We start from the raw sequence: 25,464 nt of genomic DNA on the forward strand, positions 1-25,464 counted from the left end.
ACCTGCCCGGGCCAGGTATCGTCACTGGATCCCAGTTATGCTTGTCATGGTCCTTACATGACAAGCCCCCCCATCCCTCCCGTCCCCCTTCACTGGGTCAATACCAGCAGTGACAGGATGAGGCCCTTAAATGGGCATTAGTTACCCCTTAAGGGACTCAATTGGTGGCAGGGCGGGAAGGTCATCCACGTGTCTTCCTGCCACGGACTTAACTGGGGTGGAGGAGGGAAGATGGTGGGGTCTTATTCATTGCCCTCAGGCCTGATTAAACGAAACCTCCATCTCCAAACCTGCAATGGGGAAGACATGAAATTCCAACATATTTACAAACATATTTACAAACAATCATGTGCCAATAAATATTATCAAGCAATACTGGAGAATGAAAATCAATATTATTGAATTAAAACAAAATTTGTAGATAATCAGTGCAATATCATTTCCAAACAGTCAGTACTTTTTTTTTAATACAATTTACAAAGAAGAGTCACCAAAAAGATTTTCCAAGCCATGTGTGTGGTATTGGATGTCAGTAGCCCAGATGGAGCGCTCACCATCTATGCGTTTCCGAATTAATGCTGGAATCAGTCCTTTCAAACGTTCAGTTGTACAGCAAGTTGGAGTTTTGTTGAACCTGGAAGATTGTTTACATTTCATGCTGGTTAGAATTCAATTGACATTTCAACCACAAATCTGTGTCTTTAATTACATTAATGAGCATATGCTGGGCATCATGGTAAGTCAGCCAGTTATCAAAAGGCTACCTTTGTTCTGAGTAAGTCAGGCTGAAACTATATTATCATGAACCCATTCTCAACTGAAAGTAATCATGGGCAAACTAACGTGTACTTGAGAAGTACATTGTTGAATGCTAATGCAATTTTTTTGTTGAGAGTACAGTTTGTTAAAAAGTTGTATTCAATGACTTGTCATTTGTCTGTGGAAACCATGTACAAAGCTTCAGTTCAAATGCCATGAGAATGGAAGCACAATAATCTGAAGCCATTCTAATCAATCAGTAAAGGAGTGGCAGCTCAGTGATGTTTCAAACTGGTTGACTTCCCATCTGAGAAACTGGACTGCTAAAGTGAACAAGCATTATGTCCTTGGAGGGGCTAATTCACCATAATGGTTACTAACACTACTCTTCAAGGTGCCAGACTTAGTTCTGGAGAACTTGCCTTCACTAGAATCTTAATTTAAATCCTTTTGAACTTCATTTCCATCTACTACTTCTGATGTCTTTATTATCTTTGCTAGGTATGTACAAGTGAATACCAGTAAACAAAGCTACAAATAACTCTGCAAGCCATTGCCCTAATTTGTAGGATGGCCCCAGCTGAACAAACATTAGGAAGTTTATCAGTGCACCGTATTGGTAAACTGTACAGCTTTAGTTGGTTAAACTCCAGCAATGCCGCTCAGCATTCTTGATGACTCTTAAGCTCTGGGTCTGCCAAGCTGCACCTCTCTGGACTTAGATAATTGGGGCACCTTTGTAGAGAAGGGGTGTGCACTTCTCTATCAGCCAAGCAGAAATTCTGGATACACAGAGCTTGGCACCCATCTGTTTCAGATATCGGGCTGATCAAAACAAAAAAAAAATGACATTATCCAACTTCTTTTGTAAGCAAGCTGGCAACTTCTACAATTATACCAATGACACACAGCTCTACTTCAACCACACTTTCTAATTCTCTGCCCAGCATTAAGTCCTGAATGAGCCATAGAGTAAGAATTGCTTAGGGGGTGCTCCTGTCCTGTTGTTGTGACTTTGTCCAAACTACACATAAACACTGCTTTTGCCACCCTTGTGGCTAAGTTACCACTCTGAAAAAACTTTAGACTATAATGTCCATCAGCACAAAGCTGGGAAAAGCAAAATCACCTGTGCTTGGCTCCCAGAACATCTTTGTAATAGAGAGGACATGGGATTGGAAAGCCAGTTCAGGCTTGACTTCTCATGCCTATTCTTTGTGGTGTCGTTGTCACCACCCTTCAGAAACCTCAACTGTTCCAAAATATCACGGCTTTTATCTCCTAAATCCCTACAATCTTTATTCTCATCCTCCCTAAACTTAATCGGCTTCCTGTGTCCATTATTTGATTTTAAAAGCTTCACCTTAATTTTAAGACCCACCACAGCCTAAATTATCTCCCCAACTATTCTTGTACATCTGATTCTGAATTATTGCATGTTACACGTACATTCTGCTTTTTATTCGTTCATTCATTCAAGGGAAGTTAGCATTGCTGACAAGGTCTGCGTTCACTGTCTATTTCTAATTGTTCTTGGAGGCATTTGGCAATAGGGAACCATTACTGCACTACAAGGACAGGAGTGATAGCTGAACAGAACTTGGTGAATATTTTTTCCCATCACAAAATGCTGGCCGTCGGTTTGCTGGCATGTGAGTACTGGATTTCAACTTACCCCTGCTTTAGATGTTCAGATATCTCCTCTAGAGTCTGACCTTTTGTCTCAGGTACAACGGAAATGACAAAAATCAGTCCACCAAAGCTCAGTATCGCATATATTAGAAGCACCCACATAAGGCCAATTGATTCTGGAACCAGCAAATAACAATTTATGTAAGCAAGTTTTCAAAGAAAAAGTGACAACAGTTTTATGATAGGTTCACACTCCACAAGTTTGCCAACGGAGCAAGATCAAAATCACCACAAAGACTAATTATAATATGAATGTACTCGAAGACCGTGAATTCTGTGCATCTCTCAGCCAGTTGTAAGATCTCATTTTCAAACTGCAAAAAAGATTTGGATGGAGAGGATCGTACATACGTTCAGCAAATATTTAATGGTGGAGTGTGTCTGTGATTAATTAATGTCTACTTCTAATATTTCATAAATAGGAACATATATCTATATGCTTATATATACAAGCATGAATAGGCCAGATTAGACCCTCAAGCTTGTTCCACCATCCAATTAGATTATGGCTAGTCTGTATCTCAACTCCATTTACTTACCAATGTATCCCTTGACAGCTTTACCTAACAAAATCTATTGATCTTGGTCTTGAAAATTTCAACTGTTGCAGTATTTAGTGTTTTGATGGAGTTAATTTTAATCTTGGTGATAAAAAGGCACACGCTCACTGACTGCTTGTGTTACCTAGGCTCAGATTCTCATCGACTGCAATTGAGTTGATCCAGATGTGACCTTTTTAAATGTAAATGATAGGAATCTTGCTTCACTAGTACCTTATCATGGTTCAATCCCTCACAGCACTTCAAATAATGAATTACTTTTTGAAGTGCAGAGACAAACATTCTCCAGTGAGAAGCCAATACTCATCAATCACCAAATTTCCAAAAATATAGTTCATTGCATGAAGTGGTTTGAGATATTTCAAAGCAATAAGATACTATTGTCTTGTCTTTTCAGCTCCTTTTCATTGGGGTTCATCTCCAGCAGGGCAGAATTCCTACTTATCATAAAGACGTATTCTGAGCTCTGCTTAGGTCTTGGGGTCACAAATATAGAATATGAAAAATTAAAAGATTAAGACCTGTGCTCGTATAGCAGCCCTAGCAACTTCCCAAACTGTTTTACAATCAATAAAATACCTTAGCAGTTTGGTCACTTTTATGATGTAGAAGGTGTGACAGCCAATATTGACACAAGAAGGTTCCATAAAATGGCCTCTGCAGCCTCCACCAGGGACTACTACCAAAGTAAGGGTGGAATTTTGCTGCTGCAACTTTGGTAACCTGCTGCAACACAAGGATGCAGACAACCTCCGAACTGCTGGTAACATAATTTTTTAAAAAGTTTTGCTCATTTCTCTTTGGGCAAGTAAGTAAGTAAGGCAATGCACTGAAGCACTGATTGAACAGATCTTCATTTAAATGCTCTTTCCAAACACGCACCCAAATGTAGGCAGGACCATTCTGTGTCATCAAGCCTGGGCACTGAAAAATGGAGGGAAAGCGCAAAGAGATGGTGGAGTGTGTCGGTGATTAATTTTCAACCTCCACCCATTCCTAATCCATCTTTGAAAGGCATTAGCAGAAAATTTAGGTCTATGTAAATACAAGGATTATTAAAAGGAAACACTCACCTAAATTCCAGCTTATCTAACATTTGTAGTTAGCTTTACACTTGGAAGAAAAAATGTTTTGGCTGTCCCAGCCAAGATCTGAATTGGTAACATGAGATGGATGGGAAAATTTTAAGTCCTATGCTATAAATCTTGAGAGTTGGCATATACAACGAGTAAGGATGATCTATCATAGGACACTGAGTTCTGGACCTATGAAACAGCAAACATTCATCTGTGGTTATGAACTATGAGTGCTCAAAACATTAGCATGTTGCTTTTTTCAGTGACATTGGCTGCTCTAGTTTGACAAATATTAAAAATAGTCACTCAGCTACCTAGCTGAGTATTTAGTAAATATTTACATCATCAGAAAAATTAGTTAAGTAGGAGACTTGGATCTTAGGAAGAGTTGCTTAAAATAAAAAAAAATGTAACATCTTGCAACAGATTGAAGTCAATTTAATTTCCAATCATTTGTTGGAGACAATGAGATTTGAAACTAATGTTTTAGAAAACTAAAGAAGGGAGCAATTTATAATGCTTTACTGCTTAGTTAGAATTTCCTCTCAAATATTGTAAACAGAAAACTCACCTGAAGTGAAGAGGGTTGTTTAGAAGAGTTTGAAAAGTCAGAACAACACATTGGTAGGTTTTACTAAGATTTAATGGTACACAGCTAAGAAATGACAGGTAAAAAATAACTAACAGGCAAGTCAATGTGCAGGCATGAGACTGCATGCAGGTGTTGTATGGATGGTAGTCCTGTTTGCCATTATATGGCATCATCCCCATAGATCAGCTTTGCAATATGTCTGGTCAAAGGTAGAGATAGGTTTGAGACCTTAACTGACCAGTACTTTTGTTGGACTTGCCAGCCTCATGCTGCATATTTGCTGCAAATGATCTTGCAGAAGATGGCATAGCTCTGCATTTGGTTTTCTTCTGGACCCTGTGAAAAGAATCATCACTATCATTGCCATGTAGATGTGACAATGTCGGTAGGTGTCTGCTTTGTGACATCGGACTGGATGTGGGCATTCAGGCTATGTTGCATGTTGATCACTCCAGCATGCTATTTTCATGCAATGGCACCATGCTCTATGATTGGGGAGTTTTTGAAGAAGCATGCAACGTTAAAATTAGTCAACACTGACGTATTGTTTCTATGCTATTGGCCCAACCACAGACTACCTTGGAATTTGGAGCCTCTTCATGGACTAATCCTTTGCCAGAGCAAGAGATTTGCACCTCTGCTTGTGATATTAGGCGTGAGGGTCGCAAAGGCGGTCACAAGACACAAAGATTGACCTGCCTGGCAGTCCTCCAGTCATTATTCCTTTTATCCTCCAAAAAAGCTGAAATAATAGTAATTCCCACTGGAAAGCCTACTGGTCATGGTGATGGAGCTGTACAACACTAAAAGAAGCAGCAGAATTTTTGCATAAAGGTTTCACAAACCTAGGTGGCAGCAGCAAAGAAGAAAAAATCAAGACATAACAATGTAGAAGTGGCCTTAAATTGTTACAAAATAATTTCCTTATTATGGTAAGTTCCACCTCACCACTACCACCCTCGACTCCACTAATGTTGCTAAGTTATCAAGACTGCTTATCCGACATCCAGTACTGGATGAGCAGAAATTTCCTCCAATTAAATACTGGCAAGACATTGTCTTCGGTCCCTGCTCAAAAATTCTGAAGATTGTGGCACTAGATTTCTGAAATAATTGTTCTGGTCCTTTGCTGGAACTTCAGTGGGAGCTCAGTGGAATCTGTTACCTTTTAAACAGGTATCTGAGGCAGCTGCTGGCAAGGCAGTGACCCTAAATCCTATGCCAATTCACATCCAATTTTCCTGGGGTTCTCCAACAGGTGCCCGCAGTTCACTGTTCTCATTTAAATGGTGTACTTCAGACCTATGCATTCAAACGTGGGGAACTTTGAGGCCAGTGCCTAATTGTATCAACCCCATGGCCTTCATGGAGAGAAAGAGTTTGTATCCAATGCATGCAAAATGGGGGTTAACTTATAAAATAGCTCAAATAAAGTTAAGTTTCGAACTTTGATCACAGAGAAACCATGATGAACATCAATGATCATTAGAAGCTGAATCATTTAGGGTACACATTACCAGGCAATCCAGAGTATGTGAGCTCAAATCCCACAATGACATTTTGAGAATTTACAGTTTGCTATATTGCTCTGGCACCATGAAAGAGTAGCTGTTATATACAATGCAGGAAATGGTACCCTCCAGAGTGTGTGGCTGTTCCCATTTTAGATTTATTCCATGCTTGATAGGATCCACAGGAACGTGTTTAATACGGAAAAGTACACGTACCTATTTTCTGATTGCGGCCATGTGGTCTCAGCCAGCTGTGATGTGCTTTGATGTCACCGGGACCTGTGTTATTACTGGCAGCAGGACTTCCAATTCTTCAACAGGAAAGGGAGGAATGTTGATACTGTGCCACTGGGTTGCATTATTACCCTTTTCAGTCCCTGCCAGAACTTACTTATGTATAGACTGGCTGCAGCACTTTCACAATTACACCTCAAATGGATTTTCTGATTCCCTAGTAAAGTATTCTTCAGGTCATGCTCTCCTGGACAAGTTTTTCCCAAGCCTATGGCCTATTAGGGAGGGGATGGGGGACTTCCATTGGAAAACTGGACATTTGTGCTGGAGGTGCAGATAACCCTACAAGTTGGATCAGAGCAAACCCATTTGTGTCATACATGGAAATGGGGGTTAATTTATAAAATAACTCATAAACTAACATTTCAAACTATGAGCACAGTTATTCTCAATACATAACTTCCAGGTTTCATCCTTATTTTTACATTTTCCAAAAGCCTTTGTGATTGTTCCTTACCTGTCACAGACAGAAATGTTAAAGTAATGAGCATATTTATCACCCAGCTCAAGCATCCTATGAAAGCCATGGCTTTGCCTTTTATCCCTATTGGAAAAATTTCACTCAGCAGCACCCAAGCTACTGCAATTAAAGACAGGAAATAAAGTTAGAATTAATACTTCCAAACTTAAATACTGTTCAGAGACAATCCTTTTGCAATGCACAAATAATATTTGCACATCCCTTTGAACACAAATAAAAATTTCAGTGGATATAGGATAAAATCGCATACAGTTTATAACCATTGCATTTAGATTCAGATTCTATTACAATATATTTTACCAATTAAATTTATACTCTAAAGATTATAAAGTTTACCAGAAATGGCATGACATGTGCAGGAGTAACTCCTACATAAGAGTTTACCTGGTCCAAAACTCATAGAAAAGGCAGCCACATATACAAGCAGACAACAAAGACACAGCCACTTCAACACAGGAGAGACTTGTTCATTCGTGTGTTTATCTGTCTCAGGACTTCCCACAAATGGAGAGGAGGATGCATTTTGCAGTATTGTAATTCCCATATTGCCTTGCTTTGTTACTGAGAGGTTTGTAGGTTTTGATAAACGGAAGTCTGTACTGGAAGGAAAGACAGTGACAGCTACTGAATTAAATCCAGGTGTTGTAGATGTATCATTACCTTGCCAGTGATTAGGGTAAGTGCAGATCTCTGTGAACTCCATTGGGATTTTATGGGTCATCAATGCCAATATAATCAATGATACAATCATAACAGTACTTCCTACGTTAAGAAATATTTTACGTCCTACTTTGTCAATGAAGAACATTGCTAGAACCGTGCCAAGAACTTTCACCAGTCCCATGCTAACTGAAGCTAATGTTGCTGTTGAATTACTTGCAAAACCAACAGATCTTAAGATAGTGGATGCATAAAATAAAACATTTGTTTGACCTGTAGCTTGCAAAAACAGGACCAAACCAACTCCTATCCAGAATCGCATTCTCATGTTGTCCTTTGACCTAAACAGATCTAAAAACGTATAATCGCTTTCAGTGGTCAAGGAAGATTTGATGTTTGTGAGTTCATCATCAACATTGGAATATGATCTAATCTTCTGCAGGACGAGACTTGCCTTTTCATCAAATCCTTTCTTAACCATAAACCGAGGACTTTGCGGAAGGAAAAATATGCCAGTGACTTGCAGTGCAGCTGGTGGGATAGCAATTCCGAACATGTACCGCCATCCATTTGAAGTTCTAGAAAAAGTATAATTAAAAATGTAGGCCAACAGAACACCAATAACAGTCATGAGTTCAGTCAGAGCTACAAGCGTGCCTCTTCTGTCCGGTGATGCAATCTCCGATAGATAAATACATGCTGCAATTACACCTGAAGTTGTAGCAATTCCCACGATGATGCGACCTGCAACGAGCATTGCATAGGAGGTAGCTGCTGACATAATGGCATTTCCCAATATAAAACAGCAAGTTGTTACAATGATTCCTATCCGCCTTTCCCATCGATCTATGATGTAACCGCCAGCAAGGGAACCTGCTATGCCTCCAATTAAGATTGCACTTACAACTATTTCTTGTTTCTCACAAGTAAGCTTGAAATCAGTGCTCAGCTGTAGAAGAGCTCCAGAAATGTTTGCAAGCTCATAGCCAAAGATGAGTCCACTTCCAGAAGCAATTAGAGATGCAGCAATGAGAATTAGGCTGATAGGTCCTAGAAAAAAAATTAAGTCATTGATCAGATGTAAGTTGATCAAACTGTACATGGGAACTAAGATGAATCATGAGGATTCAAGTAGCTGGTGCAGCTGATCCTCTGCATTCTACATGAAATCCAAACAAATTCATAGCATTTATTGGTGATATTGGTTCTTGTGGTTGGAGAATGCATTTACAGGTGCCATGGGATGCATGGGACCCAGTCCAATTTCACACAACTGTTCAAATGGAGAATTAAATCACCCATTAAGCCTAATTTCCCTGAGCTTACATTAGGCTGTGGAAAATCTGAGATTTCTTCAAAATTTTTGCATTGCCAGCAATCACCAGGATGGAATCTGTGGTTCTTACGTAATTTACTTGGTGTTTTGTAAGAAGTGGGATGGTTTCTAGTTGCAGGGGGAATTTGTGTTGTTATTGAACTTGGGAATATCTAATCATCTGTATGCAGTACAGAAAATTGGGCAGGAAGAACTGCATGCACATGATAGACCCCAACCAATGTTCTGTCTTTAGCATTTGCTGAAATGCAAACTTACCCAGCAGCCACATGGCAGCTGGGCTTTGTTTGCCTCTGTGATACCAGTGTACTACTTTCAATATGCAGTCCCATAATGGCACCTCGATGCCAAATTACCCCCATTTTTACTAGAAGGCAGGTTAGGTAATAACAGACCAGTTGCATATCCACAAATAAAAGTTGCATTTGCCATGGGAAGATTTATACATGCCAGCAACAGTGACAGTGAATTGTTGACCTTTTTGGGTGAGTTGAGAGTTCAGCGTGTCTGCAAACAAAATTAAGATGGTAAACGAATTGTTAGGGCACAATTTATTCTTTGCTCCTACAATCAAGCTTTTGTTATTAGAACTCCCCAGTGAAACAACCATCCAAGAAATTTTCAATGCCTCCAAGAATTCTGCACCTTTAGTAATGTAGAGGATAAGGTGCTTTCAGTGGAGCACTTACATAGGCAACTCTATGAGGTAAAAGAACCATAAAACAGCTTTTTCAGGGACTAATCCTACCCAGTTATTGAAATAATATGATCCCCTATAATAGACAAAGCAAACTTTAAATATTATTCCTAATAGAAACTGATTTTTATAACTGTCATTCATTAAGTTGAAAGTAAATATTTTTGAGATTCTGTAGCAGTTGTTGATGGATTTGGGATCAATAGTAAAAAAAGCTTTTCATTTCAGATGAGTGAGCAACTTAGAGAGATGCATTAACAACAACAACATGCATTTATATAGCATCCTTAACTAGGAAAAATGTACCAGGATATTTCATAAATGCAGGAAAGAAAAACTGGCGCTAGGGAAGGAGAAATTAGAAGAGGTTATGAAATGCATGGCCCAAGAGGTGGACCTTGCAGTCAGTTAAAAGATAGATAGACTTTTAGAAGCAACCCCAATAATTAAGAATGACTGAGTTTTGCTGAAAAAAGAGACATGTCTAAGCTTTTTGTCTTGCACTCTTCAGGACACTCGCAAGAATACTAATATAAGGGGGAAAACAACAATTTATACTGTATGTGAAGAGAGTGCTGATTGATTGGCAAGTGGTGTGGCCATGGAAAATGCACCATTGATGGTGACTGACAGTTAACTGCTGAGCACTGTTTGAAATTTAAACCAGGTAGCTTGACCCTGATTGGTAAAGGCATTGTCCTGAGGAATGATGACTCAAATGGCTGTCACTTATTTTGTTTAGCTGAATCAGGTGCAATGTATATTCATTGGATAAAAGCAAAATATTGTGATGTTGGAAACCTGAAATAGAATGCTGGAAAAGCTCAGCAGGTCTAACAGCATCTGTGGAGAGAAAAATCAGAGTTAACATTTTGAGTCTGTGTGACTCTTCTTCAGAGCTTAAGAGAAGTAAAAACATGATGAAATTTATAATGTTTAAGGAGGGGGAGGTGTGGAGCAGGTGAAGCTGGATAGAAGGCCAGCGATAGGTGGGGGCAAAGGAAAGATTGACAAAGATGTCATGAACAAAAGGACAAAGTAGTGGTAAGGGCTAAAGGAGATGCTGATAGTGGCATTAAGGTAAGATAGCAGAATGTGATTATAGCAGGACCAGGTGTATATATATATAAAAACAAAAAAACTGCGGATGCTGGAAATCCAAAACAAAAACAGAATTACCTGGAAAAACTCAGCAGGTCTAGCAGCATCAGCGGAGAAGAAAAGAGTTGACGTTTCGAGTCCTCATGACCCGTCGACAGAACTTGAGTTCAAGTCCAAGAAAGAGTTGAAATATAAGCTGGTTTAAGGTGTGTGTGGGTTGGCGGGGGGGGGGGGGGGGGGGGGGGGGGGGGGGGGGGGGCGACGGAGAGAGAGAGAGAGAGAAGTGGAGGGGGTTGGTGTGGTTGTAGGGACAAACAAGCAGTGATAGAAGCAGATCATCAAAAGATGTCACCAACAATAGAACAAAAGAACACATAGGTGTTAAAGTTGGTGATATTATCTAAATGAATGTGCTAATTAAGAATGGATGGTAGGGCACTCAAGGTATAGCTCTAGTGAGGGTGGGGAGAACATAAAAGATTTTAAAATATTTAAAAATAATGGAAATAGGTGGGAAAAGAAAAATCTATATAATTTATTGGAAAAAAACAAAAGGAAGGGGGAAGCAGAAAGGGGGTGGGGATGGGGTAGGGAGCTCAAGACCTAAAGTTGTTGAATTCAATATTCAGTCCGGAAGGCTGTAAAGTGCCTAGTCAGAAGATGAGGTGTTGTTCCTCCAGTTTGCGTTGGGCTTCACTGGAACAATGCAGCAAGCCAAGGACAGACATGTGGGCAAGAGAGCAGGGTGGAGTGTTAAAATGGCAAGCGACAGGGAGGTTTGGGTCATTCTTGTGGACAGACCGCAGGTGTTCTGCAAAGCGGTCGCCCAGTTTACGTTTGGTCTCTCCAATGTAGAGGAGACCACACTGGGAGCAACGAATGCAGTAGACTAAGTTGGGGGAAATGCAAGTGAATGCTGCTTCACTTGAAAGGAGTGTTTGGGCCCTTGGACGGTGAGGAGAGAGGAAGTGAAGGGGCAGGTGTTGCATCTTTTGCGTGGGCATGGGGTGGTGCCATTGGAGGGTGTTGAGGAGTAGGGGGAGATGGAGGAGTGGACCAGGGTGTCCCGGAGGGAGCGATCCCTACGGAATGCCGATAGGGTGGGTGAAGGGAAGATGTGTTTGGTGGTGGCATCATGCTGGAGTTGGCGGAAATGGTGGAGGATGATCCTTTGAATGCGGAGGCTGGTGGGGTGATAAGTGAGGACAAGGGGGACCCTATCATGTTTCTGGGAGGGAGGAGAAGGCGTGAGGGCGGATGCGCGGGAGATGGGCCGGACACGGTTGAGGGCCCTGTCAACGACCGTGGGTGGAAAATCTCGGTTAAGGAAGAAGGAGGACATGTCAGAGGAACTGATTTTGAAGGTAGCATCATCAGAACAGATGCGACGGAGGCGAAGGAACTGAGAGAATGGGATGGAGTCCTTACAGGAAGCGGGGTGTGAGGAGCTGTAGTCGAGGTAGCCGTGGGAGTCGGTGGGTTTGTAATGGATATTGGTGGACAGTCTATCACCAGAGATTGAGACAGAGAGGTCAAGGAAGGGAAGGGAAGTGTCAGAGATGGACCACGTGAAAATGATGGAGGGGTGGAGATTGGAAGCAAAATTAATAAAGTTTTCCAAGTCCCGACAAGAGCATGAAGCAGCACCGAAGTAAACATCGATGTACCGGAGAAAGAGTTGTGGAAGGGGGCCGGAGTAGGACTGGAACAAGGAATGTTCCACTTACCCCATAAAGAGACAGGCATAGCTGGGGCCCATGCGGGTACCCATAGCCACACCTTTTATTTGGAGGAAGTGAGAGGAGTTGAAGGAGAAATTGTTCAGCGTGAGAACAAGTTCAGCCAGACGGAGGAGAGTAGTGGTGGATGGGGATTGTTCGGGCCTCTGTTCGAGGAAGAAGCTAAGGGCCCTCAGACCATCCTGGTGGGGGATGGAGGTGTAGAGGGATTGGACGTCCATGGTGAAGAGGAAGCGGTTGGGGCCAGGGAATGGAAATTGTTGATGTGACATAAGGTGTCAGAGGAACCATGATTGTAGGTGGGAAGGGACTGGACAAGGGGAGAGAGAAGGGAGTCAAGATAACAAGAAATGAGTTCTGTGGGGCAGGAGCAAGCTGAGACGATCGGTCTACCGGGGCAGTTCTGTTTGTGGATTTTGGGTAGGATTTAGAAGCGGGCCATCTGAGGTTGGGCGACTATCAGCTGTGGGAGGAAGATCCCCAGAGGAGATGAGGTCAGTGACAGTCCTGGAAACAATGGCTTGATGTTCAGTGGTGGGGTCATGGTCCAGGGAGAGGTAGGAGGAAGTATCTGCGAGTTGACGCTCAGCCTCCGCGAGGTAGAGGTCAGTGCGCCAGACAACAACTGCACCATCCTTGTCAGCGGATTTGATGACAATGTCAGGGTTGGACCTGAGAGAATGGAGTGCAGTAAGTTCAGAGAGAGACAGGTTAGAATGGGTGAGAGGAGCAGAGAAATTGAGGCGACTAAGGACGCGCCGACAGTTCTCAATGAAAAGATCAAGAGAAGGTAAGAATCCAGAGGGAGGGCTCCAGGTGGAGGGAAAATATTGGAGGTGGGTGAAAGGATCCGTTGAATGGGGAGAGGACTCCTGCCCAAAGAAGTGAGCCCGGAGACGAAGACGGTGGAAGAAGAGTTCAGCATCATGCCGAGCCTGAAATTCATTGAGGTGAGGGCGTAAGGGTATGAAACTAAGTCCTTTGCTGAGCACTGAACGTTCAGCATCGGAGAGGGGAAGGTCAGGGGGTATAGTGAATACACGGCTGGGGTTGGGATTGGAAGAAAGGGTGGGGACGGAGGGACAGGCAGGGGTGGAGGGTCCTAGATGGGTGTTGGTGTCGATGAGTTGTTGGAGCTTGCGTTGCTTAGCACTTGAGAGAAAGAGAAAAAGTTTCTTGTTGAGGCGTCGGATGAGCCAAAGAATAAAATGAAACTGGGGTCACGCGCAGCTTTGAAAAAGGGTACGGCAGTGCTGCTGGAGGGAGAGGTCGAGTGTGTTCATATGGCGGAGCATGGCACTGAGTGTGGATTTCAGAATGTGACGGGAACAGCAGTCCGAGAAACGTTTTATGTCCCAGAGATACCTGTAATCCTGGGTGGGTTTGAAACATGAGGGGTGGAATTTCAGTTGAAATCCACGTAGGGTAAGTCGGAGATAGAGACAGTCACTGAGAAAAGAGGTATGGCTGTGAAAGCGGGTTTTAGTAAATAACTTGTCAAACACCAGGAGGGAAATGGAAAGCAATGAAGGTGAGCAAGGCAAAAGAGAGGTAAGGAAATCTTGTCGCAGAGAAGAACAGAACTTCTTCAAGGAGGTAGGCATTTCTTGAAGAGCAGTGGCAGTCAATTAAACACAGAGATAAAAACAAAAAAAACAAACCATCCTCCGCCATTTCCGCCAACTCCAGCATGATGCCACCACCAAACACATCTTCCCTTCACCCACCCTATCGGCATTCCGTAGGGATCGCTCCCTCCGGGACACCCTGGTCCACTCCTCCATCACCCCCTACTCCTCAACCCCCTCCTATGGCACCACCCCATGCCCACGCAAAAGATGCAACACCTGCCCCTTCACTTCCTCTCTCCTCACCGTCCAAGGGCCCAAACACTCCTTTCAAGTGAAGCAGCATTTCACTTGCATTTCCCCCAACTTAGTCTACTGCATTCGTTGCTCCCAATGTGGTCTCCTCTACATTGGAGAGACCAAACGTAAACTGGGCGACCGCTTTGCAGAACACCTGTGGTCTGTCCGCAAGAATGACCCAAACCTCCCTGTCGCTTGCCATTTTAACACTCCACCCTGCTCTCTTGCCCACATGTCTGTCCTTGGCTTGCTGCATTGTTCCAGTGAAGCCCAACGCAAACTGGAGGAACAACACCTCATCTTCCGACTAGGCACTTTACAGCCTTCCGGACTGAATACTGAATTCAACAACTTTACGTCTTGAGCTCCCTCCCCCATCCCCACCCCTTTCTGCTTCCCCCTTCCTTTTGTTTTTTTCCAATAAATTATATTGATTTTTCTTTTCCCACATTTTTCCATTATTTTTAAATATTTTAAAATCTTTTATGCTCTCCCCACCCCCACTAGAGCTATACCTTGAGTGCCCTACCATCCATTCTTAGTTAGCACATTCGTTTAGATAATATCACCAACTTTAACACCTATGTGTTCTTTTGTTCTATTGTTGGTGACATCTTTTGATGATCTGCTTTTATCACTGCTTGTTTGTCCCTACAACCACACCAACCCCCTCCACTTCTCTCTCTCTCTCTCTCTCTTTCTCTCCGACCCCCCCCCCCCCCCCCCCCCCCCCCCCCCCCCCCACCACCCCACACACCTTAAACCAGCTTATATTTCAACTCTTTCTTGGACTCGAACTCAGGTTCTGTCGAAGGGTCATGAGGACTCGAAACATCAACTCTTTTCTTCTCCGCCGATGCTGCCAGACCTGCTGAGTTTTTCCAGGTAATTCTGTTTTTGTTTTGTATATATATATATGTTCTTTCTGTCTGCAAAGAGCAGGGATCTCTGTATTAATATATGTAGTTTCCAATACACATGACTGAGTTGAAAATTCTTCTACCAATAGCAGAGTAAGTGGTTGAGGTAGCTGCAGAAGCTTGCAATCTTTGGTGGTGATGAGAGAATAGGCAAGGAACAGAGTGGAATCAGTCACAAGGAATGAGGTCTGTTGCACATACTGTACACAATGGCTTTAGTCTCCCCCTTGTTGAGCCAGATAAAATTGTGACCAATCGGATGCTTGATAATGGACAAAAAGACTGACAGCATGGAAGCAGTCAAGGGGTTGGAAGAAGTGAGCGGTATGGAGGGATGAGTATCATTGGAGCACGTGTGAAAACAGGGCCATGTGCCAGCAAAGAGAAGGTATTGCTAAAGATTCATTACCTGTGTTCAATTAGGTAGGAATGTAACTATACAAGGTCAGTCCCAAAGATTTGGACAATGGAAAAAAGGTGTTGGAGGTTAATGACATGTTCAATGTATTAAACATTGCAGAAAGATTGAGTAGGAAAAGAAAAGATAGTGCACCATGGTCAGTGTCCCATGGGTTGCATAACTTTGGTTAAACCTATTTCAGTGCTGTGAAAAGGATGGAAAACTGAACTGGAATTATTGTAACAGCAAGTTTCAAATAAGGTGGCATGAAGCTGGGAGTATTTGCCTTTTCAAGAACTTTAAAGAAATGGAAGTTGGAGAGATGAATGTAGTTGGAGAGGATTGATGGGCTTTTTGAAAAGGATTTACAATATTGGCTGGAAGGGAAGAGGAACAAGTGCTGGATGAAAGGGAACTATTGAAGCAGATACACAGCACCCAGGCACTTTTGAGGAAACCAAAGATGGGTTTCATGGATGTGACAACCTTTTAGAGAGTGGACAGTCCAGAGGTGCAGGTCTGGGATAGAGTAATTTGGAGATTCTGGAAAGGAGATGTTGGTCAGAGGGATGAAGAGGAAGCAGTAGAGGCAGTTGCACAGTTTATTTGGTCTGAGTGATGAATAAATGAATAAATTTATGGGAGATAAGGAGGGGATTGGTCTCAGAACAAAAGGGCGCGGAGCTGTCTTTCCAGGATGATTGTTGAGTGATAGATGGTTCCAGATATGGGAAGTAAAATATGGTGGAGCTTGACGTGATGAAGCCAGATTTGATGATTGATGACTAAGCCAGTTGTGTGCCAAGTACCTTTGAGTTTACACTCCTCTGATCGGGGACTGAAAATGAGGATATGACAAAAGAGGCAACAAGGCTGGAAAATAGGTAACAGATTTGCAAGGGACTAGAGCGCCAAGGACAGAGGCGAGACAACGGTTAGATAGGTCCATAGTCATAGCATTTTTTTTGATTCGTCAAAGGTGACTGCAGGGGCTTTATTAAGGATCTGGAGAATGAGTTTTTCACGAGCAGATTTGGGAAGAGTGGATTGGAGCATGGTAGGGGATGTGGGTGGTAAGAAAGAATAGAGGTCAGAGATTGCCTTGACAGTGATCAAAATCTCTGGTGCAATGATGAGGTGAAGGTGATACGGGTGGTGGTGTTAACAGGTAGCTGAGATCGAGAGGAGTTGGGAGGACAGTGAAGTCAGAAGAGAAAGAGCTAGCAGGTTGAAATAAGTAACCCTATAGCTTTGAGGAGTGTACCAGCACACAATGATTCTACCTTTTTTAGCTGTAGGCTGGTTCAGGATAGAATATGAAAAATCACTTTGAATCTCAGTTGTCTTGAGTTCATTTTCTTGTTCAAGTTCTGCCTCGGTTTTCATTGTTTCAGCTTGCTATAAAAAAGAACAGAGTAAAATGTCTGCACCGAGCTAACTTCATTACTCAGGCACAGCATAAAAATATGAAATGCACTTTTCCATCACCGTGGGATGTCAGCCACAAATTAAAATTCTATTTTATGTTAAAATAAACTCAGATATTTCAGTAAAAATGTGCATTGCATAAATACAATGAATGTTACTCTTTTTTTTTCAAAAGTGCCCTGGCGGAGATGAAGTCTATAAAGTAATTAGTGTGCTTCTGGACAGAAATGTTTTGGAACACAGATTGGTTTGAACATGGACTGGATCAACATGGAAGTAATTTGTGGGATACCTCCAGGATCAATTAGTTGTTCTAACAGACATATAAATAACGTAAATAATAAAAACAAAAAAACTGCGGATGCTGGAAATCCAAAACAAAAACAGAATTACCTGGAAAAACTCAGCAGGTCTGGCAGCATCGGCGGAGAAGAAAAGAGTTGACGTTTCGAGTCCTCATGACCCTTCGACAGAACTTGCGTTCGAGTCCAAGAAAGAGTTGAAACATAAGCTGGTTTAAGGTGTGTGTGTGGGGGGCGGAGAGATAGAGAGACAAAGAGGTGGAGGGGGGTGTGTGGTTGTAGGGACAAACAAGCAGTGATAGAAGCAGATCATCAAAAGATGTCAACGACAATAGTACAATAGAACACATAGGTGTTAAAATTAAAGTTGGTGATATTATCTAAACGAATGTGCTAATTAAGAATGGATGGTAGGGCACTCAAGGTATAGCTCTAGTGGGGTTTTTTTTTATATAATGGAAATAGGTGGGAAAAGGAAAATCTTTATAATTTATTGGAAAAAAAAAGGGAAGGGGGAAACAGAAAAGGGGTGGGGATGGGGGAGGGAGTTTACGACTTAAAGTTGTTGGTCTGGAACTTTAGGTCGTAAGCTCCCTCCCCCATCCCCACCCCCTTTCTGTTTCCCCCTTCCCTTTTTTTTTCCAATAAATTATAAAGATTTTCCTTTTCCCACCTATTTCCATTATATAAAAAAAACCCCCCACTAGAGCTATACCTTGAGTGCCCTACCATCCATTCTTAATTAGCACATTCGTTTAGATAATATCACCAACTTTAATTTTAACACCTATGTGTTCTATTGTACTATTGTCGTTGACATCTTTTGATGATCTGCTTCTATCACTGCTTGTTTGTCCCTACAACCACACACACCCCCCTCCACCTCTTTGTCTCTCTATCTCTCCGCCCCCCACACACACACCTTAAACCAGCTTATATTTCAACTCTTTCTTGGACTCGAACGCAAGTTCTGTCGAAGGGTCATGAGGACTCGAAACGTCAACTCTTTTCTTCTCCGCCGATGCTGCCAGACCTGCTGAGTTTTTCCAGGTAATTCTGTTTTTGATATAAATAACCTAAGCTTATAGATGATTTCAAACTGGAAGAGATAGGAGGGAGGGAAGGTGGGAGGAAACGTAGGAAGAAGGAAGGAAATTGAGCAAATAGGATCTTGGGCTGTATATTCAGAGAAACAGAACTCAAATCTCAGGAAGTCTGATCTGCCAAAACATGAAGTACTGTCTACAATCTGGTCACTATACTGAGGAAGGCGTCCAGGTACTCAGGAGGTTGCAGTGAAGAACAACTTAACTTGTGTTTAGGGACCTGAATTATGAGCCAAAGCCAGTGAAGGTGAGAATAGTTACACTGGAGAAAAGATGACTTGGGGGTTATCTTACTGAAGCATCCAAAATCCTAATTTTCATAGGCATGATAAACATCAATATGTTTAATATAGTTATAGATTCTAAAATAGAGGGCATACAAGAGTGAGGTTGGAAAGACAGTTTAGTTTCAATTATTTTGCAGTGAAAATGCAGAAAATTTGGATTTATTTTAAAGTGCCAGCTAGGACCAGCAGCTAGGGTGCCAAAGCATACACAGACAATCACAGCCTTACATGAAAGCTAAAAACTTGTACAAAGGGCTCAGCTGTAAGTTTGCAATTAGGAAATGGGACACACACGGGCGGGACAGGGGATGACTCGATCAAAAAATGAGGAAGGCCATTTAACACCATTTCATAGCCTCGAACCACATCCAGTCAGCCCCCATTTACCTTTTGTATAGAACAAACATACGTTTTTTGCTATCTTCAAAAGGACAATGCTCAGTCTCTGCATTGCAATTACTGTACAAAAACACAATTATCAGCCCACTGGGGGGTCACTGTGCTGTGGCCTTTGTCTAACTAATACCATTAAATTGTAACTGATGGTAAAAATAATCATAAACTGTGCTCATTTGGACCTCGGTGGAGAAGCGCCTGGATTGCCCAGCGTTTACTCCCCACATGCGTAATAAATATTGCATCTGGACTCTGAGTGTTGAAATGTTATACCAGAGTATTCCTCGGACCTTTCAATTGGTGCTGTGAGCAAGGTACAAAGGACGCAGGACACCGACGGGGAACCGGGACGAGTCACAGTGTTTTACGTTTTTATTCATAATAAATCCGACTCAGTCCCGACCCAGGAAGTGTCAGGCACCCCACGTATCTGAAACCTAGGCTCCAGGCAATAATTCAAAGGGTGGTAAGTGTGGGGTAGAAACGCTTGTATTATAGATTGTTATAATTACATCCGGTATTAGTCGCAAGTAATGAGTTCTGTTAGAAAGGACCCAGGTAAAAATTGTACTGCTGACAACCTGACTGTCTTACCCAGAGATGGCCAGTAGTGACAAACTCGAGTGAGGACCAGAGGGATCCTTGACACAGCATTTGGCTGACAAAATAAGAAATTGACAGGCAAAATTATAAAGAACAATTGGAACCCATCTGACTCACCCACTGATCAGAGAAAATGGTGGGATAATCAGAAAAAAGGCAAAGATGATAACGCATGGATCCTAATGTTAAGACAACATGTAGAGTTAAGTAAGAAACTAAATAGAATATGGGCTAATAAATCCGAAAATGAAGAGCTAGTACAGGCAAAAAATCTCATGTCAGTTTCGGCAGCTTTAACACAGCCACCAGCAGCTCCACAATACGCAGATAATACAGATTGGAACAGACTGGTGGAACAGACAGCAGGATATGAGGAACAACAGGAAGCGGGTTGGGAATCATCACCCCCATATCCCGTGGCCCCAATTAAGATAGAGTATGTGCCCCTGCTGACAACCAGGCAGGACAGGCACAGCAGCAAGCCGATTTCTGAGCCTTTAGAGCAGAAATAGCACAAGTCTTAGGGGAAGCCCCAGTTTATTGGAATATAGTGACTGGAGTAAAACAAGAAAAGGGCGAGAGTGCCCATGAATATGGCAATCAGAAGTTTGAGGCATATTGTATCTATGGGGGTGTAGGTGCTACATCAAACCGAGACGATGTACAGTTTATGCAATTGTACAAGGATGGCCTTAGCCTGGCCCACCAGGCAATCCTAGACACCGGGCTAGTAGACAAGAACACATGTGATGAGCTAGAAAGATGGGCTACTGGGGTAGATAACCACATAGGGAAAACTAAGATAAAGGTGGAGGTTACAGACCCCACTGAAACTGTGGCCACCACGACAGCCGTCCCTAAACCCGAGGTGTGCTTTAATTGTAAAAACCCGAACATGAAATATTTACAGTTTTAGATGTGGCCAATGGATTTTGGTTGATACCACTGGACCAGGAATCCCAAGATAAATTCGCTTTCACTGTGGGAGGGAGACAGAATACCTGGGCGATTTGATTCCTTGTTGTTCAAGTATGTCCAAGTTGTAAATAATTTTATCATCTTCTGTGGATTTTCACATGACTGAAGAATCAATTGTAGGATTGACATGGACGTCCACAGAACTGGCAATCGATACCCCAATTTGCTATCCCACCCTTCAGTACTGCTTAACCTCCCTGCTCTCTTGCCACTGCCCCGGGCTTGATTCTGTATTGGATAAGATTACAACTTCCCTCTGTGCCTTTCTTGGCATTCTCCCACAGATACATCAAGGCACTTGCCACTGGCTCATTATAAGCAGCAATCCCAATTGTCCTGTCCAACTCTTTCATCGGCCTTCCTGCCCAATTTACCCACTGGGACCTAATCTTTCCAATCTTGCCCCTGTCCCAACTCAACCCTCCCACTGCTGACTCTGTAGCTTCTGCCAGCCTCCCTGCCTGGTTACATCTTCCACCACTCATTCCGCCCAAGTCAGCATTGTGGTGCTTATCACCACACCACAGCTTGGCCTGACTACATATCCCTCTGGCACTTTCTCCTCCTTTGAGCATCTCACCTTGTTCCATCCCGCTGACCTCTAATTCAAAATCCTCATCCTCTATCACACTCCAAAGTACAATAAACATTTTATCACTGAAAATCTTCACTGCTTTCCTTTCTCACCCTCTGCATCAAACAACTTCAGTGATTTTAATCTTCATCTCAATTCAATATGTTCTCTCTCCTCTAGGTTCACTGATCTCTTACCCTCCCTAAATGTCTCCTGCCATCTAAACTCTCCAATCCATATTCACAGCCTTGACCTTGCCATCTCACAAGCTTTTGCTAGTCCCAGCGTATCAATCACAGAAAAGGCCATCTCCAATCACCTCCTTTTATCATTCACCACCCAAATCCACCTCCCACGCCCTAACCCTGCCTCCTTCTGAATCCATCCCTGGAAAAAACTACACCTAATTCAGTTACAATTGTACTTTCAAAATCCCAACTCTCTAGCCTTTGGTCCCTGTTCACCATAACACTTCTGCAGCTACTGATTTGCTCAACCACACCCTCATCTCCACCTTTGATGTTCTAGTTCCCAAAAAAAACCCATTAGTCTCTCCATTCCACTGGCCTGGCCCTCAAATCCAAGCAACAAAAGCTTGAAAGTATAACTGATCTAAACATCCACTGCCAGAAGTGGCCAGATCACTTAAGACACTATTGGGTTCTGCTCTTGCCTGTTAAAACTGCTCACTTTTCCAGGATGACCTTGAAATGCAAAGATACCCCAAGGCTTCTGTTCTCTACTATTCTCCATCTATTCTATTCTATCCTAACCATCTTCTTAAACCCCTCTCCTCTGTTCCCTCACCTCCAACAATTAGTGCTTGGGGCTCATGGACTTCTTTGTCATGAAGATCTAAACCATCCAATCAATTGCCTTTGCTGTGTCCTTCCCTTCCACTAGCCCACCTGGCTAAACTTCCTATAATGCTTCTCCCTGTCCTAGCCATGAATTCACAACTTTCTCTCATTTCTCTCCTATCTCTCATCATGCCCTATCTGGATTAATCTTGTCCATGAGACCCTCCTGTTTTCTCAATCCTATCCCCATTAAACTGCTGATCACCCAACTCCCCCTCCTGGCCTCCATGTTAGCTGACATTATAAGCGGTTCTCTCTTTTCAGGTTTTGTCCCTTGATCTGCTGTCATCATCCCTCTCCTCAAAAAACCAACCCACCCTTGCAAGCTACCATGCCATCTCGAACCTGCCTTTCCTCTCCATGGTCCTTGAACATGGCTCCACCACCCAAACCTGTTCCATCTTTCCTGGAATTTTGCATTTGAAACCCTTCAATCAGGGTTCTGCTCCAGTCACAGTACCAAAAGAGCACTTATCAAAGTCACAAATAACATCCTATGTGACTCTGACGAAGGTAAACTTTCCCTCCTTGTCCTTCTTGACCTGTCTCTAGCCTTTGACACGGTTGATCACACCATCCTCCTCCAACACCTCCCCACTGTCATCTAGCTGCTGGGACTGCTCTCACCTAGTTCTGTTTTTATCTAATCAATTTTCAGGGAATCACAGGCATTGGCTTCTCTTCCTGCTCCTGCACCATTACCTCTGGTGACCCCAAGAATCTATCCTTGGACCCCTACTATTTCTCATCTACACATGTCCCTTTGCTGGCATCACCTGAAAGCCCAATGTTAGTTTTCACATGTACACTGATGACACCCAGTTCTACATCACAATGACCTTTCCCAGTTCCTCAACTGTTGCTAAATTATCAGACTGCTTATCCGATATCCATGGATCAGCAGAAATTTCTTCCAATTAAATATTGGGAAGACGGAAGCCATTGTTTTTGGGCCCTGCTCTAAATTCCACTAATGACTCCATCCCTCTCCCTGGCAACAGTCTGAGATTAAGCTACTTTGTTCACAACCTTGGTGTCCATTCGATCCTGAGATAAGGTGCCAAGCTCATATTCGCATCATCACTGGAACTGTTTATTTCCACCTCTCCAACTTCACACTGTCCCAGATCATCTACTGCCGAAACCCTCATCCATGCCTTCCTTACCTTGAAACTTGACTATTCCAATGCACTCCTGGTTGCTCTCCAACATTCTACCCTTCATAAACTTGTGGTCATCCAAAACTCTGCTGCCCATGTCTTAGTTTGCACTAAGTCCCATTCCCCTAACACCCTATAACCACTGACCTGCATTGGCTCCTGGTCAAGCAACATCTTCGTTTTCAGTTTTTCATTCTTGTTTTCAAATTCCTCCTTGGCCTCACGACTCCCCATCTCTGTAATCTTCTCCAGCATATAACCCGCTGAGATATCTGTGCTCCTCTGATTCCTACCTCTTGTGCATCCCTGATTTTAATCGCTCCACCATTGGTGGCTGTGCCTTTAGTTGCCTAGGCCCCAAGCTCTGGAATACCTTCCTTACACCCCTCCACCTCTACTTCACTTTCTTTCTTTAAGACTTTCCTTAAAACCTCTGTCTTTGACCAAGCTTTTGGGCATCTGACCTAATATCTCCTTAGGTGGCTCAGTGTCATACTTTCTTTTATAATGTGAAATGCCTTGAGACATTTTATTAGGTTAAAGGTACTATATAAATATTAGTTGTTGTTGTTAAATCATTCACTCTGCAATTCCGCACAGGTTCTCCCAATCCCTGTTGCCATAGAGAAATTAGTAGGATGTTGAAAATTGTTCCTTATACTGTTTGTTTGGGAGAATCACCATGTAATTTCCATGTCATTATTTCAAATTATTTCTCCCATGGACAGCCGTTAGTGACCAACCTGTAACCATCAGTAATCATATAGTCATGGACTCAAAATGTTCTCCTCAGAAAAAAAGTTTTTAAGAATTAAATCTGCTATTCAACTGCTGTGTCTATGGTTCAAAGTAGATGTAACAAATATGTGCCCTCAGTAGGGAGCTTCACTTGCAAGGTGCATATATCACAAAATCGCAAGAGTGCTCCTCATAATTTTCCCTTACATATAAACATACGAACAAGAAGCAGGAATAGGCCATTCGGCCCCTCAAGCCTGCTCTGCCATTTAATGAGATAATGGCTGATCTGATAGTAACCTCAAATCTGCATCCTTCCTACCTCTGATAACCTATCAACACCGCCCCCCCGCCTTGCTTACCAATAGTCTATCCACCTCTGTCTTAAAAATATTCAAAGACTCTGCTTCTATTGCCTTTTCAGTAAAAAAAAAGTTCCAAAGACTCACGACCCTCTGATAGAAAAAATTTCACCTCATCTTATTTTTAAAGAGTGACCCTAGTTCTAGATTCTCCCACAAGGGGAAACATCCTCTCCACATCCACCTTGTCAAGTCCCCTCAGGATCTTATATGTTTCAACCAAGTTGCCTCTTACTCTTCTATACTCCAGTGAATACAGCCTAGTTTGTCCAGCTTTTCCTCATAAGGCAACCCGCCCATTCCGCCTGCCCAGTCTGGTAAACCTTCTTTGAAATGCTTCCAATGCATTTACATCCTTCGTTAAATAAGGTGACCAATATTGTACATTCATTCATTTTAATAGGCAGTAAATTGTGGGTAAGCACATCACCATTTCCAATATATTGCTGGAAAAAGAGACATATTGAAGATTTTCATCTTGCATTCATTTGGACACTTTGCAATAATACCAATATAAGGGAAAAACAATAATTTATACTGTTACGTGAAGGGAGTGCTGATTGGTTGGTCCCTGAGTCCACCAAATATATAAATTGTATAGCTTTTTGTTTTCCCCTTATATTGGTATTCTTGAAAGTACTCTGATGAGTGCAAGACAAAAAGCTTCAATATGTTTCTTTTTTCAGCAATATTCAAGTTATGTCCTACCAAATGAATGTTTCCAATATATATATTTCTGGCAGGTTTCAGCCAACTCCTACACTGAGCAGCCTGGCAGTGTGGGTCTGTGGGAGGTAAAGGTGTCAGAAGGAGGAACTCAAAAGGCTCAAGAGAGCCATATCTTGCTTCTTCTGAGCTCGGCCACAAAAGCGAAACCCAAATTTCTTGGTATCCACCTGGTGCGCACTAAGTGCATTTCACCTGTTTGTTCTGAAATTGTGCAATTGGATACCGACAATGGGCTTGGGATTGCAATTTGCAACT

The 25,464-nt window shown here is 42.5% G+C and overlaps 1 protein-coding gene across 3 annotated transcripts in view; it reads right to left on the reverse strand.

The window, feature by feature from the left end:
• Positions 1 to 376: 376 nt before the first annotated feature.
• slc2a12 (solute carrier family 2 member 12) overlaps positions 377 to 25,464 on the reverse strand; it is a 57,595-nt gene continuing 32,507 nt past the window's right edge. For all 3 annotated transcript variants that reach the window (XM_041188376.1, XM_041188375.1, XM_041188374.1), the window contains 5 exons: positions 16,970 to 17,084; positions 7,350 to 8,675; positions 6,942 to 7,064; positions 2,435 to 2,567; positions 377 to 634 (listed from right to left, as the gene is read on the reverse strand). In XM_041188376.1, coding sequence (XP_041044310.1) covers positions 475 to 634; positions 2,435 to 2,567; positions 6,942 to 7,064; positions 7,350 to 8,675; positions 16,970 to 17,072 — 1,845 coding nt within the window. In that variant the 5' untranslated portion in view covers positions 17,073 to 17,084 and the 3' untranslated portion in view covers positions 377 to 474. The remainder of the gene's footprint in view (positions 635 to 2,434; positions 2,568 to 6,941; positions 7,065 to 7,349; positions 8,676 to 16,969; positions 17,085 to 25,464) is intronic.

Source organism: Carcharodon carcharias, chromosome 5 (genome assembly GCF_017639515.1).
Source record: "Carcharodon carcharias isolate sCarCar2 chromosome 5, sCarCar2.pri, whole genome shotgun sequence".
Classification (NCBI taxonomy): domain Eukaryota; kingdom Metazoa; phylum Chordata; class Chondrichthyes; order Lamniformes; family Lamnidae; genus Carcharodon; species Carcharodon carcharias.